The sequence below is a fragment of the Maniola jurtina genome, chromosome 28 (genome assembly GCF_905333055.1).
Source record: "Maniola jurtina chromosome 28, ilManJurt1.1, whole genome shotgun sequence".
NCBI classification, from domain to species: domain Eukaryota; kingdom Metazoa; phylum Arthropoda; class Insecta; order Lepidoptera; family Nymphalidae; genus Maniola; species Maniola jurtina.
The window spans coordinates 4,866,928-4,883,777 of record NC_060056.1 but is presented as its reverse complement, the minus strand read 5'-3'; the positions used below and the strand labels follow the sequence as shown (position 1 = coordinate 4,883,777).

Genomic DNA, 16,850 nt, shown 5'->3' with positions numbered 1-16,850 from the left:
AAGTAACTAGGTAGTTATTGTTAATAAATCCACGATAACAATCGTTAGGAGTCCTAACTAAACCAATTAACTTAGTTTTGATAAAATTCTATTTGCGTTTAATTTAGTTTATAATTCGTTTTCAATCAAAGGAAACATGCTGTGGCAGTATTTATTATTTTTGGAATTTTTCAAAGCTGTGTTATGTGGATACCAACCGGTAAGTTTTTATTAGGATCAGTAGGTAGGTACCTACCTACCTCAAAAGAAACTCTTTTTTTCTTCTCTCTCGTCTGGCTTTACAAAGGTTAGCCAATGTCGAGTTTGTAGTTATTTGTAACAAGTTAGTTAAACTATACAAGTGTGGACCCCGTCTGTGCCGGCGCTCGCCGACACACGCACGGCACCCCCTTAGAGCGCTTTCCAGTCAGTTTTAACAAAAAAAACACTCCAAAGAGGCAGAGCACGCCTGCCAGCTAACACCAACACAGACGAAGTCCACTCTTATAGTTAGGACTAGCTGATGCCCGCAGCTTCGCCCGCGTGGATTGGTCAGATCCCCTGCAGCATCAGGATTGAGGGGTTGGACTCCAAATTTTTTATGAAACAATGTCGCAAAGTTCCTCTATCGATTAGTTTTATTATAAAGTATACACCTGTAATTGACAACCATACTGAAGTTATTTTTGTAAATTTTTTTGTCTTATTTGTATGGAAGTTGTTGGTTTAATAATAAATAAATTAAAAAAGAAATGACGCAAATCGGTTCAGAAATCTCGGAGATTTCGGTGTACATAGCTAGAAAAAAACAACTACCTTTTTGAAAGTCGGTTAAAAAAGTCGCCTATGTTACTCCCTGGTCAATTCTCTACTTGTCTGTGAAAATCCCATCAAAATCGGTTCAGCCGTTCCCAAGATTAGCCTTTTCAAACAGACAGACAGACAGACAAAAATTTTAAAAACGTGTGATTCGGTTATATAGTATCGTTCAAATAACCATATGACCTTAATATGCGGTAGTTATTTCGAAATTACAGACAGACACTCCAATTTTATTTATTAGTATAGATCACTTCATTTTCTGTCTGCCGTGTCTGCCAAGTGTCGTCAAGGAAATCAAAACCTATAAGTATGGTAGGAAGGAAAAACGGAATCCTTATAGGATCACTTTGTTGTCTGTCCGTCTGTCGTGTCTGTCAAGAAAACCTATGCAGGGTATTTCCCGTTGACGTAGAATCATGTTTGGCAGGTAGCAATGTCTAGAGCACAAGTAAAGGGAAAATTCCGAAAACCGTGAATTTGAAGATAGGTACATAACAAAAACAAACCGGCCAAGTGTGGGTCAAACTCGCGCACCGAGGATTCCGTACTCGGGTATTTTTTCCGACATTTTGCACGATAAATCTAAAACTATTATGCATAAAAATAAATAAAAATCTGCTTTAGAATGTACAGGTAAGTCCTTTCATACTATGATACCCTACTTGGTATATTTAGTTATCTCTTTGAAAACTGAAACAAATAATATTTTTTTGTGACGTAACCACAAATTCACGGTTTTCGGATTTTTTCTTTACTTGTGCTATAAGACCTACCTACCTGCCAAATTTCATGATTCCAGGTCAACGGGAAATACCCTATAGGTTTTCTTAACAGACAGACCCGTAAGGGTTCCGTTTTTCCTTTTGGGGTACGGAACCCTTAAAAATCTGTGTTATTTTTTTACGATGGTACGGAACCCATTGTGTGCGAGTCTGACTCGCGCTTGGCCGGGTTTTTAACGTATTTCTAATACAGACAGGTGAGGAGGTACAGCCTGGCAGTGTGCTCCTACCAGCTACCAGACGAGGCAGATATCTGGCTAACATCGTGAGGAGGCAGGCGGTGGTGAGTTCCTCTTGTTGTTTTTGTAGTGCCATCTCCTATCGAAGGTTGGCAACCTTTAGGGCTTTTTTTTCCTCTCTCGTCTGGCTTTACAAAGATCAGCCAATGTCAAGTTTGTAGTTATTTGTAACAAGTTAGTTAAACTATACAAGTATGGACCCCGTCTGTGCCGGCGCTCGCCGACACACGCACGGCACCCCCTTAGAGCGCTTTCCAGTCAGTTTTAACAGAAAATCCACTCCAAAAAGGCAGAGCACGACCGCCAGCCAACACCAACACAGACGAAGTCCGGGCTTTAGGCTTTATAGGGCTCTCTGTTTTAAATCACGCGCCAAAGAAATTGTTTTCTTCCAGGACGGAACGAGAATAAAATTCAACAAAGATGCGGACCGGGTGAGTGATTTTATACAAACCTTTGTAAACGACGGCCTCCCTGGAGCAGTGGTAAGCGGTGTGGTCTTATTAGTGGGAGGTCCCGGGTTCCATTCCCGGCACGGGTCTAGAATTTTATATTTTCTAAGGTACTTATGGCTAAGGTTTGGAATACTCTTCCGCGATCTGTGTTTCCTACCAATTACAATCCGGGTATCTTTAAAACAAGAGTAAATAGGCACCTTCTAGGTAAACGCGTCCCATCTTAGACCACATCATCACTTTCCATCAGGTGTGGTTGTGGTCAAGCGCTTGCCTATAGTGAATATAAAAAAAAAAAACTTTCTAAATTTCTGGTCTGGATTTCGTATTCCGGTACTATGCCGTGTATAAACCAAAGTATGGGTTTAATGAAAACTGCCTTACCCCTTCCAAGTTATCCCGCTTCCATCTTAGACTACATCATCACTTACCACCAGGTGAGATTGCGGTCAAGGGCTAACTTGTATCTGAATAAAAATAAATAAATAAAAAATAACGAGCTACAGGTAACTATGTAAATTCTGATTCAAAATGCAACTATACATATCCATATTATTAACTAACTTGGAAATGCAGCCAGTATTATTGGCACCATTCCACGCGAGCATGATTTGTGTCGTAATTAGATAAGGTAAAGGCTTTAAGTTTTATTGTATTTTTTTCTTAGTTAGGTAGGCCTATTATTTAAAAAATTGGTTGTCTGTAAAGTCGGTTTACTGACGATAGTTGAACGTGACAACAAAGGCCGATTGTGCTTCTTTGTCGCTCGTTCCGCGCTCTCGCTTGCACTTCAAGCCTTACATGGAACGCCTCAGAGCGAGGTAACGCCGCATGAGTCATGTTTTTTCGTGCGTGCAGCCGGCTCTATCGAATTATAAGACGTTGTCACGTCAAAAACACTAGCAAACAATAAGAAAATATTAAAGCCTATTTATATATTATTATTATTAACGTATACTCAATACAGATGAATGCTGAGGCTAAGAAGAAGGTGGATGTGTTATCGGAGGAGCTGCTGCCGTACATCATTGCGGAGCAAGAGCGTCGCACCACGCTATACAAGCGCGTTATGACGGCCATACAGAACGCTGAGAAGGGCGTCACCGTAGCTGAGATCCGTGGGAAGCCACCCCTCATTATACGGAAAGGTAATCTATACTTCTTTACTTAATATCATAAATGCAAAAGTGTGTCTGTCTATCTGTCTGTCTGTCTGTCTGTCTGTCTGCTACGCTTTCACGGCTTAAACACTGAACCGATTTTAATGAAATGTACAGACTTAGGATACATTCCGGGGAAGGACATAGGCTACTTTTTATCCCGGAAAAACAAACAGTTCCCGCGGGATTCCTAAAGACTGGACCACGCGGACGAAGTCGCGGGCATCCTCTAGTACTCTATACTAATATTACAAATGCGAAAGTGTGTCTGTCTGTCTATCTGTCTGTCTGTCTGTCTGCTACCTTTTCACGGCCCAACATTTTAACCGATTCTGACGAAATTTGGTACAGGGTTAGCAATTATATCCCGGGGACGGACATAGGGTACTTTTTATCCCGGAAAATCAAAGAGTTCCCACGGGATTCCCAAAAACCCATTCCGCTTAACCGATTTCTATGAAAGGTACCGAGGTAGCTTGGGTACCTGTAATTGACATAGGCAACTTTTTATCCCGGGAAATCAAATAGTTCCCACGGGAATTAAAATCCTAAATCCACGCGGACGAAGTCGCGGGCACCCTCTAGAGTCTAGTACTTTTAAAGTAATGTTTGGAATATGGTAAGCAGGACAAGCGCTTGGCTGCAATCAGACCTGCTAGCAAGTGATGATGCAGCCTAAGATGGAGCGCGCTTGCCTAGAAGTTGCCTATTCACTCTTGACTTGAAGGTACGCATATTAAAAGTGGGAGGGAAAACTGATGACGGTAGGCGTTCCATATCCTAGCAGTTCGGATTAGAAACGAGGAAGCAAATCGCTTCGTACGTGTTCGAGGGATTTCGACTACGCACGGATGCAGACCTTGACGATGCCTGGCAGATTAGCACACTAACTATACTGTGGTTCTCTAGATGAATGCTTGAGCTGTGATAGGTCAGGTCATTAGCACAGAATGTGCTTTATCGTTTTCTCCTCAATGTTAATAAATACAGAGATCTGTGGGAAACCACCGCTAATCATAAGGAAAGGTGTTCCCTTCGCCGGTATTCCCACTTGATTACAACACGGGGTTATTCAAGGGGTGAACCAACAAATTACTGAAAGGCCAGCAACGCATTGGATCCTCTTGTACCTATTAGAAAGGCAACGCATAGGAAGTTCCTCTGGTGCTGCAAATGTTCAAAGGCGGCGGTAATCACTTAACATCAGACGATTCGCCTGCTCGTTGGCTTGCTATTTTTAACCCCCGACCAAAAAAGAGGGGTGTTATAAGTTTGACGTGTTTATCTGTGTATCTGTGTATCTGTGTATCTGTCTGTGGCATCGTAGCTCCTAAACTAATGAACCGATTTTAATTTGGTTTTTTTTGTTTGAAAGTTGGTTTGATCGAGAGTGTTATTAGCTATAATCCAAGAAAATCGGTTCAGCCGTTTGAAAGTTATCAGCTCTTTTCTTGTTATTACTGTAACATTCACTTGTCGGGGGTGTTATAAATTTTTTAGAAAGGCAACGCATTGGAAGTTCCTCTGGTGCTGCCAATGTTCATAGGCGGCGGTAATCACTTAACATCAAGTGACCCGCCTGCTCGTTTGTTCGCTATTTTTATTCAGGCATTCCACACCAGCGGTTCCTCTTGTTCGCAGGTCTATTATACCGCTGCCCAGCCAACCGCGCGCCAAAGGAGCCGGATGGTTCAGGAGTATTGATGTGTGAAGAGGAGGTGGAACCCACGCAAGTGATGTACGACTCCTGCCTCAGCGCAGAGGATAAAGAACTCTACGTCGCTGATAATAAGTACTTCTTTTGCAACCGTGAGTTTCTTCAACGTATCTACAGGTTGTAACCAGGGTGCCTAGTGGGAGATTTTTAACCTATTCAACTATGAAACAGCGCCATCTAGTGACAAGAAGATGGCGCTGTTTCAATTCCATACAAAACGCAGTTAACTTTTACGCGATCGAATAGGTTAAAAATCTCCCACTAGGCACACATAACGCTAGCTAAAACTTAGCGTTATTATTATACTAGCTGACGCCCGCGACTTCATCCGCGTGGATTTAGGTTTTTCGATATCCCGTGGGAACTCTTTGGTTTTCCGGGATAAAAAGTAGCCTATGTGCTAATCCAGGATATTATCTATCTCCATTCCGAATTTCAGCCAAATCCGTCCAGTAGTTTTTGCGTGAAGGAGTAACAAACATACACACACACACACACATACAAACTTTCGCCTTTATAATATTAGTGTGACTACCATTAACACAATCCAATGCCAATAACCATTTGCATTATCTTGTAGTTTTAGTGATTTAGTATTTTTCAAACCAGCATTGTATAGCGTGTAAAACTCGGGTCATTATCCCACTTACGATGCGGCATTGACTTCTAGTGACCTATTTACGGAACGTTCGTTGACCTCTAGTTTTATATATCTCGTTGATCTCGGTAGGAACGGCATTCCGAACTAGCGGTAGATAATCATTTTAACGATTCATAAGCACTTCTAAAAGTTTATTAGAAAAAAAATCTTTTTTTTCTCTCTCGTCTGGCTTTACAAAGATTAGCCAATGTCAAGTTTGTAGTTATTCGTAACAAGTTAGTTAAACTATACAAGTATGGACCTCGTCTGTGCCGGCGCTCGCCGACACACGCACGGCACCCCCTTAGAGCGCTTTCCAGTCAGTTTTAACAGAAAATCCACTCCAAAAAGGCAGCGCACGCCCGCCAGCTAACACCAACACAGACGAAGTCCAAATCTATTTTATTCTATTCTGTTTTTTTTTTCAAAGTAAAATATCTGTCCCAGGACACAAAGTAGAGGGGCCAGATCTGCCCCGGAATGGCACCACTGTGATCGGTTGCGCGCCCATCGAGAGGACCTCACTCAACTACACCGCCAACAAATGTGCTCTAGAGGACACGGACGATGTGGTGGTGCACTACCGATACTATCCTGACAGGGTGAGTCACAGAACACTGTGGGTGACTTACTAGATCGATAAAGGATCAATCATACTAGCTGTGCCCGCGACTTCGTTCGCGTGGAATAGTGACTTTTCGGGCAGCATCAGGCGCGAGGCGTGTAGTACGTACCTACTCTGTACGTTAAAAATGTTCGCCGTGATTCTTTAAATTGACATAACTTTTTTATTTATGAACCGATTGACATGAAATAAACACTAAATGTTAAGTGAAGCTTACTACAATATATTAGTGAAAACCGTATCTAAATCGAATAAGCCGTTTCTGATGTTAGCGTGCACAAACACATAGACAAACAGACAAACAGACAAAAAAAAATTAATTACAATTTCGGGTTCGGCATCGATATAATAACAACCCCTGCTACTTTTTTTTATATATTTCCATTGTACAGACACTACTTTTCTACAATTTTATTATATGTATATATTTAGATTTAGAGCCTCAATAGCTCAACCGGTAAAGGAGTGGACTGAAAACCGAAAGGTCGACGGTTCAAACCCCGCCCGTTGCACTATTGTCGTACCCACTCCTAGCACAAGCCTGACGCTTAGTTGGAGAGGAAAGGGGAATATTAGTCATTTTAACATGGCTAATATTCTTTAAAAAAAAAAAAACTATGATACTGATGATGTGGTGGAGCACTTTTTTTATTCAGATACTAGAGGATGCCCGCGACTTCGTCCGCGTGGATTTAAGTTTTTAATGATCCCGTGGGAACAACACACATTGTCTTCAAGCACTGAGGAATTTTGAACGAAAAAACCTTTTTTGAACGAGATCTGTGTTTCCTACCAATTACAATCCGGATATCTTTAAAACAAGAGTGAATAGGCACCTTCTAGGTAAACGCGTCCCATCTTAGACCACATCATCACTTTCCATCAGGTGTGATTGTGGTCAAGCGCTTACCTATAGTGAATAAAAAAAAACATCTCGAAGCTATACCTACCAATCTATTATTTCAGAGCTACAAGTTCGTGACAGAGCTGGACCCAGATAGAGAGGTCTGCGACCACTGGAACCCGTGTCAGATTGGCTACATCTTCAGCCTACCCTCGCCAGACCAGGCGCTGATGGCTAATGAGCTTTGGCGTGAGTATCCCCTGATAGAACCCTGTGATACCTATCTACGCAACGTTTGTTGCAGACCTATAGCGTCTGCAGTCTTTTAAAAATACAAGATTTTTATTGATTTATTTCGCGTTTTCGCGTTTCAGCAAGAAAAGCATACTGACTGACTGACGGAGTGATCTATTAACGCATAGCTCAAACTACTGGACGGATCGGGCTGGGCATGCAGATAGCTATTATGACGTAGACATCCGCTAAAAAAGGATTTTTGAATATTCAATCCCTTAAAATATAAGAATCTCTTCTGTGTGACCTGACATATACTGCATGCAAATCATTTTTTTCGGCAGGTATTTCTCCGTCAGTTGTAGGGTTTTTTAATCATTTACAAATCTTTTTGTTTCAGATGATTATGGTAAGTACCTAACTTTACATCATGATAAATTCTAATTTTTTCAAACGTTTTTTTCTATAACTTTTAAAGCTTAAATTAAAATTATACTTAAGTTGGTACCTACTTAACACGATTTTATTTCTGTTTTTCCAGTTGAACGTAAGATTTTTATTTTTATTATTTTAAATTTTCGTAAAATTTTCGCATACCTAAGTACTTCTCAAATTTATTTATTTTTTTATTCAAAATGGTGCAATAAAATGTAATGCTAGGCCTTGTTTAATATTAATCTTTAATAATAATATAAATATTTTCCTCTGTTTCCTTTTCTAGGTGAAGATGGTAAGAAATGCTTTTTAAATGTAATTTTTTTATATTTATTTTTAAATACATGTTTGTCTAATTGCTATTTTTTCTCTTTTAGAATATGAACGTATGTACCTAGATACATAACTCTTTGAAATAATATTTACTTAAAGTTTTATTGATGTGACTTATTTTTTATTTATTTTTTAGGCGACGGTATGTTTTTTAATTTTTATACTGGAATCATATTTTGCATCTAAAATATTACCTCCTTTAGGACTTCGTCTGTGTTGGTGTTAGCTGGCGGGCGTGCTCTGCCGTTTTGGAGTGTTTTTTTTTTTTTGTTAAAACTGACTGGAAAGCGCTCTAAGGGGGTGCCGTGCGTGTGTCGGCGAGCGCCGGCACAGACGGGGTCCATACTTGTATAGTTTAACTAACTTGTTACAAATAACTACAAACTTGACATTGGCTAACCTTTGTAAAGTCAGACGAGAAAAAAAAATACCTCCTTCACCTTTCTACCATCGCCAGCCATCGTCAAGGTCTGCATCCGTGCGTAGTTGAAATTCCTCGAACACGTACGAAACGATTTGCTTCCTCTTTCCTAATTCGAACCGCTAGGATATGGAACGCCCTTCCGGCATCAGTTTTCCCTTCCACCTATAATATGGATACCTTCAAGTCAAGAGTGAATAGGCAACTTCTAGGCTTAGGCTGCGTCATCACTTGCTAGCAGGTCTGATTGCAGCCAAGCGGTAGTCTATATGATTTTTAAAAAAAAATCTTATCAAAGTAAAGAATGTCATCTATATTCAAATTCAAATTCAAATTCAAATGTTTTATTCAAAGTAGGTACAAATGAACGTCATAAATACAAGTGTAAATTAAAAATTTATAACACCCCCCCCACAAGTGAAGGTTACAGTAACTAGAAAATACCTGATAACTTTCAAACGACTGAACTGATTTTCTTGGACTATTCCGCGCCTACGATCTAAAGTATCTGAGTTTTCCAAAACATCATTTTCAAATAAATAATTATGTATTTAGGCAACGTCCATCTTGACAGCTTGACATTTGTCAATTGACATAATATTATGAACCTAACGGTTATCTAACCTTCTTTTCTACAAGAAAACTAGAAAAGAGCTGATAACTCTTAAACGGCTGAACCAATTTTTTTGGATTATAGCTAAGAACACTCTCGATCAAGCCACCTTTCAAACAAAAAAAAGTGAATTAAAATCGGTTCATTCGTTTAGGCACAGACAGATACACAGATACACAGACACACAGATACACACGTCAAACTTATAACACCCCTCTTTTTGGGTCGGGGGTTAAAAATAATTCAATCAGAAAACATAAAATATAAATTAATAGTACAATTTTTAGCTAGGTAAATAAACTGAAAGTACCTAATAATTTTTAAACAATATTGTATTTACCTATTTACGATTTCTGTTTTTAATTCTAGAAATAATACCTCGTAAGTATTTTTTACTTTATATTAATAGTAATTATATTAAATAATTATATTAAATAATTATATTAAATAAAAGTAATTTATATTAGTAGTAATTTAGTATTTAAGTAGATATATTTTTTTTGTTTTAATTTAGATTTAAGTTTTATTCTGTAGGGTCGTTAATTTATTATTCATAATACCTACCTACCTACTTTATATCTAATTATTTTTCTATTTTTAAAGCGATACCAAGTAAGTATAAAGTCTTATAAAAAGTCTCTCAGAAATTCAATTACAATTCAAAATATTTGTATACTTTCGTTAAGATCATCTACCACTGGTTCGGAATGCCTTTCGTACCGAAAGAACCAGCAAGAAACTCGGCGGTTCCTCTTTTCAAAGATTTGGGTTAGTGCATGTTAAGTTATTTTCTTTTTTCATAAGTGCACCTGTAATGGTCAATCATACTGCAGTGAATTTGTATATTTTGTAGTTATAATTGTATGGAAGTTGTTGGAGTTAATCCATACTAATATTATAAATGCAAAAGTATGCCTGTCTGTCTACTACCTTTTCACGGCCCAACAGTTTAATCGATTCTGACGAAATTTGGTACAGGGTTAGCTTATATCCCGGGGACGGACATAGGCTACTTTTATCCCGGAAAATCAAAGAGTTCCCACGGGATTTCTAAAGACCCATCCGCTAAATCGATTTGTATGAAATTTGGTACCGAGGTAGCTTGCGTCCATGTAAGTGACATAGGCAACTTTTTATCCCGAACAATTAAACAGTTCCCACGGGTTCTTCTAAGACCTAAATCCATGCGGTCGAAGTCGCGGGCATCCTCTAGTTTTTTTAAAATATAATAAAAAAATGTAGTTTTAGTGATTTACTATTTTTCAAACCCGCAATGTATAGCGTGCAAAACTCGGGTTCAATGCCCCGCTTATGACGCGCCATTGACCCCTTGCCACCTATCTACGCAATTTGGACTAGCGTCAGACAGATGTTTTATTTGCAATGCATTGCGAACTTTTAAAATATACAGGATTTTCTTTGTTAATTTTTGGGTTTTTAGGGTTCCGTACCTCAAAAGGAAAAAGGAACCATAATAGGCCTGTCTGTCTGTCTGTCGTGTCTGTCAAATAACCTATAGGGTACTTCCCGTAGACCTAGAATCATGAAATTTGGTAGATAGGTACCTAGGTCTTATAGCACAACTAAAGGAAAAATCCTAAAACCGTGAATTTGTGGTTACATCATTAAAAAAAAATGTGTTTAAATTTTCAAAGTAATATAACCATACTAAGTGGGGTATCATATGAAAGGGCTTTACCTGTACATTCTAAAACAGATTTTTATTTATTTTTATGAAAAATAGTTTTTGATTTGCAAAATGTTGGAAAAAATACCCGAGTACGGAACCCTCAGTGCGTGAGCCTGACTCGCACTTGGCCGGTTTTTTTTTGTAGTATCTTATCAGTTATCATCAGTACTATCACTTGTCTTCGTTTTTGCTAGCGTTCATATATTTCATATTTTCCAGAGGACTCCAGTGAGGAGTTTGTTCCAGCATCAATCACCAACTACACCAGCAGCTCCAGGCGTCTGGCGATACCTGAAGGATACAAATTCACGCACATCGAGTATGTCAATTTGACTGCGGATGAGAAAATTGTTAGTACCTTTTTTATTAACCCCCGATCCAAAAACAGGGGTGTTATAAGTTTGACGTGGGTATCTGTGTATCTGTCTGTGGCATCGTAGCTCCTAAACTAATGAACCGATTTTAATTTAGTTTTTTTTTTGTTTGAAAGGTGGCTTGATCGAGAGTGCTATAATCCAAAAAAATCGGTTCAGCCGTTTGAAAGTTATCAGCTCTTTTCTAGTGACTGTAACCTTCACTTGTCGGGGGTGTTATAAATTTTTAATTTACACTTGTGTTTCTAGACGTTCCGGAAACCAGAGAAACAATTGGTAAGTTTTTTCAATCACTTAGATAGCCCATACCCCATTGGTTTTACACGGCATCGTACCGGATGCTAAATCGCATGGCGGCACAGCTTTGCCGGTAGGGTGGTATCTAGCCACGGCCGAAGCCTCCCACCAGACCATTTTTCGCCATCTTTGACATTATCGGTGTTTTATAGGATATATTTCAGAGAGTGTGCTCGAAGGAACTTTTCGATCTTGTCCCCCCTTCACCATTTTACCACCGAACCGCAAGACGTCGGGCGAGTTTCCATCCTTATGTCGTCGACATTCCATCTACACGCACGAAACGTTTTGCGTCTTCATTCCTCATACGCATGGCTAAGGTTTGGAATACTCTTCCGCGATCTGTGTTTCCTATCAATTACAATCCGGGTATCTTTAAAACAAGAGTGAATAGGCACCTTCTAGGTAAACGCGTCCCATCTTAGACCACATCATCACTTTCCATCAGGTGTGATTGTGGTCAAGCGCTTGCCTATAGTGAATAACAAAAAAAATCTATTTATCTTTTCCCAGGGTACAAAACTAAGTGAGAACCACTACAAAGTGAAATGGAGTGCCGACGGTAGATTCGTCACCATCACCCTCGCATTTCCAAAATGGGGGCCCGAGGAGATTGGAGTGTATTTAGTAAGAATACAGCAAAACAACGTCACCGACCACTGGGAGACCTTGTATTATTGGAAATTATGTAAGTAACTAGTTCAATGCCCGCGACTTCGTTCGCGTGGATATAGGTTTTTATAAATCCTGTGGGTACTCTTTGATTTTCCGGGAAAAAACTTAGCCTATGTGTTAGTCCATTCCAAATTACAGATAAATCCGTCCAGTAGTTTTTGCGTGAATGAGTTACAAAAATACACACCCACACACACAAATCTTTTAAAATCTTTTTAACCCCCGACCCAAAAAGAGGGGTGTTATAAGTTTGACGTGTGTATCTGTGTATCTGTCTGTGGCATCGTAGCTACTAAACTAATGAACCGATTTTAATTTAGTTTTTTTTGTTTGAAAGGTGGCTTGATCGAGAGTGTTCTTAGCTATCATCCAAGAAAATCGGTTCAGCCGTTTGAAAGTTATCAGCTATTTTCTAGTTACTGTAACCTTCACTTGTCGGGGGTGTTATAAATTTTTAATTTACGCTTGTATAATATTAGTGTGAGAGTGTGACTAGCGGCTTCTTTAGTCTACTACACAAATTTCAAACCTTTATTTTGCTCCATAAGGAGTTTAATTTTCAAAAATCCTTTCTTAGCGGATGTCTGCATCATCACACTAATATTATAAAGGAGAAAGTTTGTATGTGTGTGTGTGTGTGTGTGTGTGTATGTTTGTTACTCCTTCACGCAAAAACTACTGGACGGATTGGGCTGAAATTTAAAATGGAGATAGATTATACCCTGGATTAGCACATAGGCTACTTTTTATCTCGGAAAATCAAAGAGTTCCCGTGGGAATTTTAAAAAATCTACATCCACGCGAACGAAGTCGCGGGCATCAGCTAGTAATATACTATCTGCATGACTAACAGCTCGATCCGTAAAGTAGGTAATTTAATCTGCGCGTTGAAATATCAGTCAGTTAGTCACCCTTTCCTTGATGATTTGTATTACAGTGTACCCCCGGTAATCCGGCCCCTGTCTAATCCGGCACCCCCTGTAATCCGACATGTCTATTACTTATTATTGAATTTACTAAATTTGACATACATAGTGAAGTATGATTTGTACTTCAGAGTATGTTGTATAACATATATAGAATTTTATAATTGGATCAAGGTACTCTTTTGTAAAAAAATCCATACTATAGGGGATCTTAGGCAGTACTCTATAATCCGACAAATTCGATAGTTCGACAATGTCCTGCAAAACGTTTGTCGGATTACCGGGGGTCCACTGTATAGCGTATTGTCGATAGCGTATTTCTTATCCTTGATTGACGGCATTCCCAATGATTTTATTTATCTACCAAATTAGAATATTTTCTTTTTGCTGTCGACAACGCACGACCACGGCATTTGTATTGAATCTTACTCAAGACGATGAAGACGATGATAGCACTAAGCACCTATCTTGTTTCTTTCTTTTTAGTTTATTTTACTTGTACCAAGTCAGGTTTAAGTTGTCTCATTTTTCCGTAGTCGGGTTATAGTTTTTTCAACTTTTTTTTATTTGAAACTTTTCTGTTTTTTCCAAAAAAATTTTTTTATACCAGCTAGTGGCAAGGCAGCGTTGTCGATTCGCTCCCTAGAACTAATACCGGGGCAAAGCAAAAACAGGACGAACATAGCGTACCGGTGCGACAGGTGTCGGCTGTTAAGCGTTATGGTACGCACCGCTGACAACAACATATACAATCTGGACTCGTCGAAGTATAAGATACGGGATTATATTGATGGGTACGTATTTTTTAGGGTTTTGTACCTCAAAAGGAAAAACGGAACCCAAGGATGACTTTGTTATCTGTCTGTCTGTCCATCTGTCGTGTCTGTCAAGAAAACCTATCTATAGGGTACCTACTTTCCGTTGACCTTGAATCACGAAATTTGGCAGGTAGGAAGGTCTTATAGCACAAGCAAAAGGAAAAAATCCTTATTATCCTAATAAGATAACTATAACAAGTGGAGTAGGTCATATGAAAGGGCTTTCTTTACCTGTGGTACATTCTAAAACAGATTTTTAATCAAAACGTCGGGAAAAATACCCGATTACGGAACCCTCGGGTGTGCGATTATGACTCGCACTTGGACGGTTTTTCCTTAATTACTACTGTTAATAACTAATCCTCTTTTACGGTTTGGCCCTTGTCTATCCATAATAAATGTTATAAGGATATCTATAGTAGGGACATAGACCTACCTACCAATTTCTTTTTATTATAATTAAAACAAGTTCTGTTAATTTCAGAGCTGGCAAACGGTAAGTCATATTCTTACTATTATAGTTTATTATCGCTCCAAAGTCCAAACATATGTAGACACTTATTACCACTTTTATAAGTTACGCCGATCGCGATGTACGTGTACCGTAGAGTTCCCTAACTTCGTCTGCTTTTGACCGTTTTTTCAAATTTTCCGCCAATCGGATGTAAAAAAATCTGTAACCTATGTCTGACAAACATCGTCCAATGGTAATAGTTCTTTTTATGTGTGTATGAAAGTGTACCTACTGTTAATACTTTAGGCAAGCTAATGACCGTTAAAGAAATAGACGAAGTTAAGGTGAAATTCCAAACTTCATCTATGCATAGGAAATTTATTTTAAACATAATGCCAATTTTATCAAAAAAATATAAATAAGATAAAATTATTCAAAAGTCCAAATACACTACCTTAATGCCTTTTAATTTTATATATTTTATAAATACTTTTATTTAGGTAGACGAAGTTAGGGCGTACTTTGTTCAAAATCGTTCTTAAATTCAGGGGTGGCACAAAGGTATCGTAAATAAAAATGAAATATGATGAATGAATTAAAGACTTTAATCGTAGTACTTAATAAAAAAAAACTTATTCTTATAGATACCAATTCAACTTTGGTAACACAATTTTTGATGCCACAAAGGTATCTTAAGTAAAAAAAATATGTTAAAATGTAATACATATTAAATTATAGTACCTAATCAAAATAACCAAAACAATAGTTATTTGTTCAACAAGATAGCAAAATTCATTTTTGCTGCGAGTGCCTAGTTTGAACCCCGAGCGGGCGAAGGATTCTAAGTTAGAATCCTGAGTGTAGCGAATCTTCTTCTAAAGAAGTGAATAGTGAATCTTCTTCTAAAGAAGTCTTAGGTCCAATAATGTCAGTGGACAGCCATAATCTGATGCAGCAACAAGAGCTTTAATGAGCTGATTTTCTTCTTGTGTAGTCAATCTTGTGGGGCATCCAACAGCCTTTTCGTGTTTTTTCTTCAACTTATCTAGCAAAGTACTTCTTGGTATACCAAAACGTTTCTGAGCTTCGTAAGAAGACATTTGTCTTTTTCTTAGGCATTCTAATGCTAAATCCAACATGTCTTGGCTGTGAGCAACTGTATATGATCGTTTTTTCTTTTTTACGAATTCTCGATTCATGTCTAGAGTTTTTGGATTACCTGTAAATAAAATTAAAATAATCGACTATTGCAAATATAAATTTATAGTGGTATATTTTGTTATTGTTAATTTTCTTCAAATATAAAAAAAAGTGAGTTCATTTCTAGCACTTTTAGTTGGCGCATGTCTGTTAATAAAAGTTTTTTCTTATAAAATTTCTAGGTTTTGCCCGCGGCTTCGCTCGCGTGAATTTTGGTTTATCATAAATCCCGCGGAAACCGTGGATTTCAGGATAAATATACTCCTTCAGGAGTTCTCCTACATCACAAGTCTCAACTGTTTATCCTATTTGGCTGAAAGAAATGGAAATAAATTATACCCTGACTTTATACACAGGCTACTTTTTATCGTGAAAAAGCCATGGTTCATGCGGAATCAATTTAAAAAAAAAAACATTCACGCAGGCAGCGCCACAGGAAAAACCTAGTAACTTTATATTTAAAGAAACCTTTTATTATCAAATATTAATTTAAAACACCTTAAATGCGCCAGAAATCAACTCTTTTATCAACTTACTTTACATTTTGTTATGTAGGAAATACCTACATAGTTATTTATCTTGTGAGTTATGGGGAAATAATAAGGCAGATTAGCAGTGGATGAACTGGATCACTTTTATTAGGTATAACAAATTAATTTAGAGAGCTAATTAATACATGTCGATGCCGCCATGGTTGCCCAAGAGAAGAGGCTAAGTAAAGTTTGGCTGTCAAACAGCAAACACTATTGGTTGTCTGTGGTCTTAGATGAAAATCAGGGTTGCCAAGTCATTTATAAATTGACCCCTAATTTTCATATTTACAACACTTCCCCTCATGCGTAACATGAGAAAAACATTACAATGTAGAACAACATTAAACATTAATAACTCAGATTAATTAAATACAACAATCTCCACATTGTCTATCTCATGTCTAGCATGACTGTGTATAAACCAATCATCTCAAAACCTTTATATTCCAAATGACTGACTAATAAAAAGAACAAACTTAAAAATCCCTATGACTCTGTACTTTTCATACCCAGTTCATTAACAAAACCCAAATATTTAAAGCTAGACAAGGGCTTTGTAAACAAGTCAGCCAACATATTATCAG

General features: G+C 38.2%; 1 protein-coding gene across 1 annotated transcript in view; it reads left to right on the top strand.

The window, feature by feature from the left end:
* Window positions 1–89: 89 nt before the first annotated feature.
* Window positions 90–16,850, top strand: part of LOC123879290 — a 56,202-nt gene continuing 39,441 nt past the window's right edge. Inside the window, exons 1-13 of the mRNA XM_045926933.1 lie at window positions 90–199; window positions 1,777–1,866; window positions 2,218–2,256; window positions 3,245–3,425; window positions 5,079–5,246; window positions 6,242–6,396; window positions 7,386–7,512; window positions 7,898–7,906; window positions 11,209–11,339; window positions 11,613–11,639; window positions 12,174–12,348; window positions 13,872–14,055; window positions 14,564–14,575. Coding sequence (XP_045782889.1) covers window positions 137–199; window positions 1,777–1,866; window positions 2,218–2,256; window positions 3,245–3,425; window positions 5,079–5,246; window positions 6,242–6,396; window positions 7,386–7,512; window positions 7,898–7,906; window positions 11,209–11,339; window positions 11,613–11,639; window positions 12,174–12,348; window positions 13,872–14,055; window positions 14,564–14,575 — 1,361 coding nt within the window. The 5' untranslated portion in view covers window positions 90–136. The remainder of the gene's footprint in view (window positions 200–1,776; window positions 1,867–2,217; window positions 2,257–3,244; window positions 3,426–5,078; window positions 5,247–6,241; window positions 6,397–7,385; window positions 7,513–7,897; window positions 7,907–11,208; window positions 11,340–11,612; window positions 11,640–12,173; window positions 12,349–13,871; window positions 14,056–14,563; window positions 14,576–16,850) is intronic.